Source organism: Mauremys mutica, chromosome 10 (genome assembly GCF_020497125.1).
Source record: "Mauremys mutica isolate MM-2020 ecotype Southern chromosome 10, ASM2049712v1, whole genome shotgun sequence".
NCBI lineage: Eukaryota > Metazoa > Chordata > Testudines > Geoemydidae > Mauremys > Mauremys mutica.
In genome coordinates, this window is record NC_059081.1 from 10,781,880 (window position 1) to 10,794,608 (window position 12,729).

At 43.5% G+C, this 12,729-nt stretch overlaps 1 protein-coding gene across 2 annotated transcripts in view; it reads right to left on the reverse strand.

Annotated features, from left to right (window-relative positions):
• ADCY5 (adenylate cyclase 5) overlaps positions 1–12,729 on the reverse strand; it is a 298,584-nt gene that overhangs the window by 31,012 nt on the left and 254,843 nt on the right. For both annotated transcript variants that reach the window (XM_045031720.1, XM_045031719.1), the window contains exons 11-13: positions 10,126–10,270; positions 7,854–7,951; positions 3,783–3,870 (exon numbers count right to left, since the gene is read on the reverse strand). In XM_045031720.1, coding sequence (XP_044887655.1) covers positions 3,783–3,870; positions 7,854–7,951; positions 10,126–10,270 — 331 coding nt within the window. The remainder of the gene's footprint in view (positions 1–3,782; positions 3,871–7,853; positions 7,952–10,125; positions 10,271–12,729) is intronic.

Below are 12,729 nucleotides of genomic sequence, written 5' to 3' on the forward strand. Positions count from 1 at the left end.
TAAAATGGGGGGAAAGGGACCATGTACCATCTAATAGTAGTGCAAATAGACATAAATTATGCTTGCACTCCATCAGTTTGATATTCCAAGCTGGAATGCCACAAATGCTGGTTTTCCCACACTTCCTGTATGGAACTGATGGCACCTAACACACGTGCCCTCCAGGCACAGAAAAAAAAAACATTAGTCTGGCTATCAAAATGAATCTGACCCAAAAGAGAAGCCCTAAAGTGAGCTAGGGAGCTTTATATCTTAACACAAAACCCCCAGACTACATCTATCTGTCCAATTAGTTATATAGCCCTCAACACAACGGCAGCTGACTGCCTTTTCCTCACATACTTTGACAACAAGCTGGTATTATAGCAAAAATCAAACACATATTAGGGGTGAAAAAAAGAGAAGATGGTTAATTAGTTGCTGTTTGTACAATGGTTTGAAAATGTAAAGTGCCACATATGCGCTTAGATTAACAGCAGTATTTTGATTAGAGAACAGGACAGACATGAGAGATCATTTCTTATCTGCATTGTGGCTTGCTAATGAATCCCTCCACCAATCTACTCTCAGCACTAATATCCTCTATAATGACCTGCAGTGATGCACTGGTATTCGACCAACTGGTGTTCAATTGGTTTACTTGTTCTTAGGGACAGAGTAATTCGTTAGTTCTGATAATCTTGCTGTAAAACAGGTGCAATGCTCCTGTAACAACCACTACACTGACTGGATTCTTGAGTCACTATCAGATTGTATATACTGTACCCTTCTCAAGAACCAGAGACTTGGACTGGAGGACAGAGGTTGCTTTGGTTGGTATTTAGGTGGCACTGCCACACACAAGGCCTTGACAACTCCACAGCAACTCCTGTTCCTCTTCAACATTCCCATCATTGGTTTCACCACCACTTCTCTCAGGATAACAAAAGCTCCAGCACATTTCTCCAGCTGGTGGTCAGAGAATACACAATAGAATCCTCTTTTGGACAAACTAGTCAAGTAATAAAACCTGACCTGAACATTCACCCCTTAATCTTTCAGTAATTGACCACTAGAAACTGCTGACATCAAAAGTCCACCTCTGCTATGTGACATCTTTTCACTGTAGACACTGACAAGACCATCTTTGCAACAGGGGTGCAGGCTGCCAGCAGCCAGCCCAGAACCCATTAGTTATGTTTACAATCTGGTGCACTAATCAGGGAGGCTTTTGTGCATCTGAGCACTAAATGGTGGAGAAATCAAAAATTCACTGGTGCTGAGAAGCCATATGCTTGGGTTTCTCTTTAATAAAACCAGCCACCAGAAATTGTTCACTAGATCTTTCACAAGGCAACCTCTCATGTAATGCCCTCTGGTGGCCCCCTCAGGTCCAGAAAAGGAAGGAAGAAGTGGGAAAAACAGCATCCAGACCCACTCATTCTCTGTGAGTTCTATGGGGTAGGATACACCTCACTGTGTTTTGCAGAGTATTGTGCACCTCTGTAACGTTACACATCTAGTTTTAAACAACCACTTATTAGAAATACCAGGCAGTTCACAGTAACGTCCTCATTTCTGCCCTCATTGGCTGGCCTTTTTGTGTTTGTCCACCTGCATTCCCAGGGGGCATGTGTGGTTTTGTAGCCCAGGCTGATCATCTGAGGGAGGAACATCTTAAAAATAGCAGCTGCAGCCATTATTAGACAGACCTCCTAAATGGGAACTTGGAAGGTCAAGGCACAGAAAACAAAACAGAACAGCCTTCCAGGGTCATGGAGACACAGAGAACTCCTTTGTGTATTATAAACTCATTCTTCATTCAGGTCACTCATAAAAAAAATCTTTGACATCCGAAAAGCTATTGCTGCTGTCAGTATACAAAAATAATATAAGTCCATACAAGCCAGCAGGAGGAAAATATCCATGCCTGTTGAAGTCAGCTTTGTTTGGTGTCAGCCAGACTCAAATGCCACAAGCCTGGGCTCAGCAGATCTGATGCTTCAACAACATTTGTCCTATGACACAAGTCCAAAAAGAGCTGTGCACTGCAGCAACCAACCCCTCCAGCACAGGCTCTAGCTGGCTGGTGTGGTGACCGAGTGTTGCTGCCTGGTGCCATTATGTCAGTGTGTCGGTCTATGTTGGGTTCACAAGACGCTTTCTGGATTGGCCCACACTGTATCATTAATCACAAAAGCATTGCATACACCGTAATGACAGTCAGAGATAGGCAGTGCAGGCTACAGGTTTAAAATGGAGACATATAAAGTTTAACAAGGCACTCTGGGCACCATCTCCTGGGTCAGAGGGACCTGTGTGCCTGTTAAGATTGGTCTCTTGAGCTTGTAAACGGCATCATCCACCGAGAAAGGATGACTGGCCCCAAATAGCATAAACAAGTGTGGTCAAGGAGAACCGCTCATTTCTGAGCAAGGTTCCCTCCAAAGGGAACCTTTGGGAACTTGTCAGGGAGCTACCCTAAGTCCTGAGTTTTAACACAGCTTAGGGCCTTTGGAGTTTCACTGGGAATATTTCACAGCCCATATTAAAGGAAAAGCCGAAGTCTAACTTTTAACAATAAAATCTGCCAAGAGTGCCTTCCTTAGACCGGTACCACCAACAGCATCCAGAATGAAAGAGCTGCAGATATCAGGCAGATTTTTTTCCTAGAAAAAAAAAGTGCTATTGAGTTATTTCTTTTAGCCTGTTAGGGGCAGAGTTGGGTACAGCCATGATGTGTGGTTCCCTGAAGTCTGGATCTGAACTTTCAGAGGCTTTCAAAATGGGAGAATCCACAAAACATCAGACACAACAGACCATCAGACCAAATACTCCAGCACCAACACACGGCCTTCCCAAAAGCACAGAGGAGAGTTTTACTATGGAAGGCTGAGCATACTTAACACTTGTTTTACAACCATCCTTCTTTGCTTATCCACCACCAGTTACAAAAAGGAGATCACTGACTGATTACTGTTTATGCTCATCTGAGGCCTGGTCTACACTAAGAAGGGGGTTCGAATTAGGGTACGCAAATTCAGCTACGTGAATAGCGTAGCTGAATTCGAAGTACCCTAATTCGAACAACTCACCCGTCCACACGCGGCGGGGTCGAACTCCGCGGCTCCCCCGTCGACTCCGCCAACTCCTTCTGACGAGGTGGAGTACCGGAGTCGACCGCGGCGCTTCCGGAGTTCGAACTATCGCGTCTAGATCAGACGCGATAGTTCGAACTCCAAAAAGTCGAACTCTCCGCGTCGAACCGGCAGGTAAGTGTAGACGTACCCTGAGACAGGCTGAGAAAGCTCTAAATGTTTATGCTTTTATTTCTCTTCAAGACATATTTCCTTGATGTTATTCTTATTCTGATTATCTGCCTACCAAACCAAGCCTGTGCCACAGGGGACAATACACAGCTGGCTCTGTGGGCAGTTTAAGGGGAGGAAGCGCAGGGTCAGTGTTCTTGGTTCCACATTGGGAATTTTGTTCTTTTAAAGTTAAAATAAGAGTGCCTGTAGGGGACTTCATAGACATACAGATCCACAAGGAGAGAGGCTGATTACTTCTGACAGTGGAAAACTATGCCGATCCTAGCATAACATGACCTCAGCTCATTCTGTCTTATCTAAGGTTTCTTCTATAACCTTTATCATTGTAGTATGTAAGTGCATCTACCTATGGAGAACGGTGGGGAAAGGACAGCTAATGAAATACAAGGATGTTATATATTAGCTTAAGAAACAGACTGGTTATACTAACAGGGTCAGCAAAGGACAGTATAGAGAAATCTCATTACTCACCTTTACGCAGGAGTAAATGACCGAAACAAACACCACTGTGGTCAGGATCAAAAAACTGGTCAGGTAAAAACCCAACATAAATGTAGAGCTGAAACCAGAAAGGGATTTTTAAAGATTTACACCATATAGAACAGTTATCGCTCTGCTTTTAGCCTTAGTACATCTGTACAAACCATGACATGTGGTATGGGCTTTCTCTCTGGCTAGGATGGCAGTAGGAGGTAGGAGATGCTTTGAATAAGGAAATTCCCTGTTCCCTTTAAATTGCTGGGGTGACAGCGGAGAGACTGAGAAACGTTTCATGTGCCAGAAGAGATGACAAAATAATTTGTTACAGGCTGGCAATGGATATCAGATTTGCTGGACGAGAAACTTGCTGCGCTTTAGAATGGAGGCCTCTGCAGCCAAGTGCATGTGAAATACGCGGGGGAGACATATTTCAAGTCACACTTATGGGTCCATCCCCATCCTTTCATTTGCATCCTCTGCGAAGGACTCAGAAACCCTGCACTGGCTAAGAAGGACAATACAGAGAAATAGCCCACATCCAACAAGGTCATGGAGATGCCAAGCCTACCTGGTTTCTCCTATGGAGAATCTTTGCTCTACCACTTTGGCTGCCCTCCCGCCTAAGCTCAGGAACAAAGGTGGCTAAGTGGGCCTCAGAGCACTCAAGAATAAAGCAGCAGTGCTGGGAGTCTGCATTGTGCCCCATCTCCTTCCACTCTTCCTTTCAGTGAAAACAGGATTTCCAAGCCAGCTTTGTGGTACACATTTTCGTTTTGATCGTGCAATTATTCAATAACATTTTAAAGTTTCTGATCTCAGTACAAAAGAGACAGGTCCCCTCCCATCCCAACACTTTAAATTCTCAATGAGGTTATCTAGCACCGTGACATTAAGACCAAACACACCAAAGCCAGCTGGTTTCCATGTTCTTCCAGGACAGAGGCAACTGTCTTTGCTAATTCATTGTTTGAGCCTTCAAGGCATTCATTAAGGCAATTCCTCTTTATTATCACAAATGATTGTTGCTATTTTGTCTGAAGTTTCAGATTCTGCTGATATTTCATGAAAGCATTTGATGGCGACACACACACACATGGCTGCAGCTGCTTGTTAATTGCTGTCATCAGTAAAGACAACACTCATGCAATTAAGAATATTAGAAAAATGAATAAAAAGTGTGATGGAAATATATATCTGGTCCAAAGATGAATCATGAAGCTTTGTTTACTCTAGAAACCAAATCAGCCTACAGACTTGCCAAGCTATCCAAAGGATGGTGGAGAATTTAACAACTCCCATGCAATGTGAGTATTATTCTGTTCTCACCACTACTTGCATGCAAGTACTACTTGCACACAACTAGCAGGTGTTTGTGTTTTGGATTCTAATTTTGGGATGAATTTAATGGTTGTGAAAGCAAGGTGATTGATGGTGCTGGCAAATGAGTCCTCTTCTACATAGCTCAGCCAATGCACTTGACCACTGACCTCCAACTCCTCTGGTATTCTAGTCCTCTCCTAAGCAGATATTACCCATTTATACTATATTTCTGCTATGTGGACAGATGACCTCTACAGACTGGAACAGAACCTTAGAACCGCCAAATTCAGGTTCGCTTGTAACCCAACTCAGATATGAGTTTGGGTCTCTGGAGATGGTATGTTATTATGGTAACCCACACCACTTCCAGTCAGTCTTGCTAGTTAGCTACTATTAATATATATGGAAAAATAATGCTCATGTATTGATCTCTGGCAGCTATATGTTCTTCATTACCAGAGTAACTGAGCACCTCACAAACGGTAATGTATTTGTTCTCACAACACCCCTGTGAGATAGGGAAGTGGTGTTATACTCATTTTGCAGACAGGAAACTCATTTTGTTATACTCATGAGGCACAGAGTAAAATTTTCAAAAGCATCCAAGTCCCATTTTCAAAAGACTTTGGCATCTAGCATCCTAAATCTCAGTGACTTTCCTATCCATGGGTTTCCGTACTAGAAAAAACATGCATGCAGATTTGGGCATGCACATAAATACAGTTTGGGGTCTGAAATGTCAAGCCCAGCAGGTTTTGCCATACAGATTAGACTAATTGCCTATAAGGTCCAGTATCCTGCCTGTGGATTCTTTTGAGGAAAGCTAAAAGTGCTCAAGATTATGGGAATCTCTAAAACACCTGGAAATAAAATGTCAAAACATCAAATATTTCTGCCCATAAGAGAAGATTGGCAGGCATACAGCATATGCCACATCATGATGAAGCTGCTCCGATTTCCTTGTGTAATACAGAACAAAGAAAGCCAGCCAATAGGACACCCAAGGACCCTGACATTTTTTGTCAACCCTTTTTTAAAATGTTAAATTAGCTCTAATTAAATAGTCCGGTAGCTGCTGTGGAAGCCAGGAAATAATTAACAAGGATTTGAAGGGGATTTTAATGCATGTCAGTCAGTTCCTGGCTTCCACACTGCTTAGGATACGTCTTCACTACTGGCTGGATAGGTGGGCAGCGATTGATCCAGCGGGGATTGATTTATCGTGTCTTGTCTAGACGTGATAAATTGATCCCTGAGCGCTCTCCCGTCAACTCCTGTACTCCAGCTCGGCAAGAGGTGCACGTAGAGTCGACGGGGGAATGGCAGCAGTCGACTCACCATATTGAAGACACCGCAGTAAGTAGATCTAAGTATGTTGACTTCAGCTACGTTATTCACGTAGCTGAAGTTGCGTAACTTAGATCGATTTCCCCCCCCCCCATGTAGACCTTGATGGGCAAACCAAACCCTTTTAAAAGGGCTTCTCTCACAAAGGTATGAATTCAAGGCAGCAGTGTCAAGTCAGCTGATCTAAAGTGTAAACCTTTACAGAACCTGGGCAAACATGAAAAGAACAGCTTTAGTGATTATTAAGCATGTGTAAAGTGCAGGGATTGACCTAATTTCAGTTTTCAGCCTCTGATTTCCTTAAATGGATCTGTCTCTTTACACACTGTATTTCTGCTGCTGCTATTCTGCTTTGTTGATTCTATCATTCCTCGAGCAGTGGCAACTGTCCTTTTGCCTAGGGGGAGGAGAAAGAGTGACCTCAAACATCATATTGTTTCTGTGATACAGACAGACATTAATCTTGTGTCTTTTTAAAATGAATTTTTGCTTTCTTAGATTGCAAGAAGATAAATTGGAGCATTTCTGACTCTTCAATTATATTATTCTTCAGATTAAAAGTGACTGATTCTAAAATTATCTTACGAGCACTTTCTATTTTTAGGTGCCCAATTCATGAGAAAGCATCGCTACTGAGCCAGTTATGGTCTCTGAAAAACACAAACACACTTAGTTTCTCATTTTTCAATAATAGAAATGAAAATTCTGAAGCATCATCTTTTTTGAGAAGATCCCCTGGGCTAGGTTGTGCCATTAGGCATCCATCTGAGCACAGGGCCATGCATACGCTGCACCAGTCCAGAAGGCACTGTATCTCTGACACACCCACGAAGCACAACTCCTTCCCACTGCCTCTCTTGCCTGGCTGGGAGAGGGTGAATAAATGACTGCAGCCCTTGAAACGCTGCTCTGCCCATTCTCTGACCTCCCCATTCATTTGTTTGTCATAGAGCAGGGCTGAGATTTGCAACAGTATTTGGACCCAAGATCCAAGTAGGCTGAACAAGAGGATTGTGGTGGATTGCTTATCCCCCGTCCTCCTCTGCTCAGCTGCATTCAACAGAGGCCCACTCTAGCCTTGTATTACAAAGACTTTACTGCCTCAGTAGACAACCCTTTCTATTCTAGTGATCTTATTTTATGTGGGATTACAAATATACTAAATCAAACTTCTCAAATGAGAGGTAAATATTAAAAAAAAATCATGCCAGCAAAATGAAAATCCTTGCATGCCAAGCATAATATACCATAGCTGGAAATGAAGGCACACAGTGAACATTGTACATTACTTAGGCATGCATTATTTAAAGACTTTTGCTTCCTTTTGATGCACTGAAGCCTCAAGGACAGAGAAAAAATGCCAGAAAGCAGAAAAAGTGATAGAAAGCGACTCACTGGGGCACAATTGTGATTTGGACAAAGCAGATGAAGAGGAAGACGAGGGAGGCACAAGCCACATAGGCTCCAAATCTGTCGTCCACTTGCTTGGAGTACTGCGAGGAAGTAAACAGGCTTTTATAAGCACAGGTAACACATATAACCACCCTCTATGCCCCACCAAACCCCTCATTCAGCACCCAGCACCCTCTGGGTTCCCCAAGAAGCACCACTTGCAGAACTACCACTTAGAGAAGTGTGAAAATTTCCCCTTACTTTAGGCTATATTTTGGGGCCCCCTCCCTCCAAAAAGACCTCAGGGCTGTGGAAAGGTCCTGTGCAGATGGAAAGAAGATTTATATTTCGTCCATTTCCTGATGTCTGTCAAAATAGATAAATCTGGACCAGAGGGCACAGCTGTGAGATGCTGACTCATTCCATCCGGGGATCCCTCCAGTGGGGATAAATAGTTAAACATGGCCAAAGCTTTTTAAGGCTCCTAAACTGAGTTTATTTGGGGTTATATCCAGACTGCTCTCTGCTATATACACACCTTCTTTGGGATCACTCAGAAGGAGAATCTCTTGTTTAAACTAAAATCTCTGGGGCATCACTTTAAGTGTAACCTCTTTGGGATCCACTTTTCGCTTTGTATCTGTACAGGGTCTAGCACAATGGAGACCTGATCCCTGTTTGGTGTCTGTAAGTGCTGCTGCAATATGAATAATAATAGTGATAGCTGGGAGCTGTAGTCCAATTGGAGCAGGATCATGGATGCTCCAGAACAATTCGCCTGCCCTCCAGGGATCTGGGGACCTAGCAAAGGCCAAGGTAGAATTGATGGGTGCAACTTATATGATACAAAGACCTTCTGAGACGGGGTTCCCCCCCCCCCTTCACCTTTTCTTTGGAACAGAATCCAGCGCAATTTTTTGTTCATGCATTAAAAGGTAACGTGTCATCAAAAGTCACTGCGTTTTGCCAGAAGTGAAAGATTATTGTGAAAACACCAATTTCTTGTTTGCCTCTTTCAAGCCTAGTGAGAAAACATTGTTTTTCATGGAATCTGCCAGTGTTAAAAGATGTTTGTGCAGTTTTAGTTGGCTCTAATGAAAATGTGAGGTTGCCACAGGTTCTCATGAATTCACAACATTCAGATTAGTGATCAGCGTCAGTCACAGAGGAGCTGTGTCCACTTCCTAAACGTGTCATCTGTGCTGCTAGAACTGCAATTCTTAGTCCAAACAAACTCAATCCCTAAGCTGTGAAACAAGGAGGCCCTTGAGATATGTGAACCATTCAGTTTTCTTAACATTTTAAAATTAAATGGGGAAAATAACATGCTTACACTTCTGATCAACCCTAACGTGATCCATTCAGAATTGAAAAAATACTGCAATTACTGCAAAGACCTCTTGCTCTTTAACTAGATTAATCACTGTATCCTCTTTTTGCAGTACAAACATAATTGCTAAACATAGTGATAGAATAGCAGACTCAAACTTAACCTGACCAATAAAAATTGTATAGATGTGGTTTTTCCTGTTAAAAATATGGCTCACCTTTTATTGTTATTATTAAGGGTTATCCTAAAGACAGCTCACGTAGCCCTAAGGCTCACATTATTTAGGATTAAAAAAGGCAGAGCTTAAATTTTCCCTAAGCAGTGCGTGTGCGTACAAAATAATTTATTTACTTATATGGTACATACCATTGCAGTATGTGAGTGCCTCCAAACTTATTATGAATTTATTCTCACATCCCTGTGAAGTAGTATTGTCTCCATTTTACAGGCAACTGAAGGGCAGAGAGATTAAATGCTTTGCCCCAGATCACACAGGATATCTGTGCCAGATCCAGATTTCCTAAATCCTGTTCCTTAGCCTCAAGATCACCCTTCCTCTCCTAAACTGGTAGAAGAGAGCAGTGCAGTTCAGAAAGAGTATAATTTTGAGTGCCACCCACGACACATCCTCCAGTGATCAGTAATGAGCACAAGAATATCTTGATTTCACTCTGAAGTTCACTATTGCTATAGGTGAGAGAGAAATGACTCAGCATGCATTCCTACCCAATGGTGCATTTCTATCAAATGTTTCCTTCAACAGATACGCTGTGCCCTCTAAAAGCAGGTAAATCAAAATTTCCCTAAAGGAGTTGAAGTGATAAGTGGGGGAAAAAAAGTGAAGTAACTCCAAACTGTAGGAAGAAGATTTTAAGCTTAAATTGGACAAACAAAACTAACAATAGACTTTCTTCACCCGAGAGAGTAGTTACTGGGGAATCTTACCTTCTTCTCTAAGTCAGGCTCCCTGAATGTTAAGAGAAACTTGCGAACATGCTCCGAGCGTAACCGATCAATACTTCTGGCATCGATTGCACGACCCAGAAACTCATCCACCTCATCCTCCGGGTTCATGCTTTCTTGGGTGTTCCTGAGGATGTCACAAAAATGGAAGAGAATGGGAACTTTGCAGTGCACTCAGCTTGATCTTTTTTCAGCAAAGGGTCCCAAAGGAGTTAATCAGTTCACCATAGAGCTACCTGGACGTTCATCGCTTCTCATTTATTACACACTTTAGCTGGATAATCTCCAGGTGAAATGTTATCAGCTATCCAATACATTGTCAGTCCTCATCCGTCTGTCCTCACCCAATTAAGATATTTGATATAGCTGTCTTTCCCTATCATCAAGGTGTTTGCTTTCCTTGAAAGTGTCTTTTTATCATACATCAACCTCTAAAACCACATGGATTTTCCCTCCATTATTCTTGTGCTTTGTTTTTTCCCTATATTTCATTCCTGCCATGTATGTTATTGCCTGAGTTGGTCAAAAAACATGGTGGGGGGGGGGGAATCACAAAAATTGTCAAAATCTGACGCACGCTGCCCCTGCTTGAAATTTCAGAACTTGAAAAATTCTCCAGCTTTGATTATCTACAGTGTTGTCAGGAACAGTTAAAGGTGTTGGTCATGACTCTCCACTGTGTCATTCCTGTGTAGTTATTTACAGTTCGGCAAAGTATAAATTGATACCAAATCGGAACTTTCCATTTGTGACACTTCTTGGGGCAGCCAGGGCTGTGAGTCTCCTCGTCACCGCCTGCCTCCAGCATGACAGTCTTGCTTGTGCCAGGTGCAGGGCCAGTGCAAGGAAGTTTCGTGCCCTAGGCGAAACTTCCACCTTGCGCCCCCCCCCAGCACTGCAGCAGCTCCCCGCCCCCCACCCCGACCTGAGGTGCGCCCCCCCGCCCCCGCGGCAGCTCCCTGCACCCTGCGGCAGCTCCCCACCCCCTGGCCCGGGGAGCCCTGCGGTACCTCCCCACCCCAGCTCACCTCTGCTCCGCGTCCTCCCCGAGCACACTGTCCTGCTCTAATTCTCCTCCCAGGCTTGCGGCACCAAACAGCTGATTGGTGCCGCAAGCCTGGGAGGCGGGAGAAGTGAAGCAGCAACTGCGCAATGGAACCCCTGGGCTGCCGACGGCACGCTGACCCAGGGGAATCCCTGGGCTGCCGGCGGCAGCTCAGACTCCTTCTCCCTCAGCGGCCGCTGAAATGCTTAAAAAAAAATTGGGGGGCACCACTTTTTGGCGCCCCCAAATCTTGGCGCCCTAGGCAACCGCCTAGTCCGCCTAAATGGTAGCACTGGCCCTGGTCAGGTGGGTGTTAGCTCCCCAACACAACCAGCCTGTCAGCCACTCAAGCACTCTTCTTTGGGCTACACCAGCTGACTCTTTGCTTTGCAAGTTCACTATAGATGCACCCTAAATCATTTCAAAGTGTTCCCCTATTGAATCCAACCACAATCACTGGATACCCACAGAAATCCCAGATCCTCTGTTCCCAAAAGAACAGTGTACCACAGTTTATCTGTTTCACCCTAGACCACCGCTCCTGTATTATGCACAGCACTTGAGTACAATTATAAAACAAAAGAAAAAAGTATTTACAAACTAATAGAAATTCCAATAAAAACCAGTGTGAAAGATGGGAACAAATGGTTACATATAAAACAACATCATAACATGTACTCTAAAGCCTAAACATAACTAACTATACCACTGCAAACAAGTTATCCTCCTGTCTTAAGAAGTTCATCTCAACCAATGTTCTCTCCAGCATTTTCAACCGAGCCTGGTTGAGATCCCTTTTTCATGAAGCAAACTGGCTCTCAGTTTACTTCCTAGGCGAAGGATACCAGAGTGTCTCTTTGCACCTCCAAATATACCAGAACAGATTTTTGAAGGTCACCTCAAGATAGGGTCCCTCCCCCACTGTTTAACCTTCCTGTTAACTTTCTTCTCAAGTCTCTGCCAGCTCTTCACTAGCAGTTGCCTTAAAATGTTAACAGACTCCTATTGTAGGATATACAATACACAGTAGCCCCCGTGGAGATAAGTGTCTCCCATACCCTGTCTGGAGAAGTTTATCTCAAGACACGCTACCTTTGAGTGACCTGTTTGTAACTACAGAGATGACAATTTTAGATATATACACATAACTCCTCACATATTCTCCGTACATGCATCTCACAATGGTCATGATGACCAGTGCGACACAGGCTTTCATTAGAGACCTTGCGTGACATTCTTTTGGGGAACCCAGGGGATCTCTGTACCCCTAACCACCTCAGGGATCTGTGCCAGCCCTGGCAGCAATGGCATCCCGAGGTTCTTGGGTCAAACCATTTTCTTATGCAAATGATATTATTTTATACCTTTGAGCTAAGAGAAAAGATGACACGAGGTGGCAAGGCAATGTGGAGTCAGATCCTACTTTCCAAACATATGGACCAAGATTTTCAAATGATTAGTGATTTTCAGTCCCACAGCTTTTTTCATACCAGAGTTTTTCCAATACCTACATAGAGCTATCTTAAAGGGATGTAATTTTC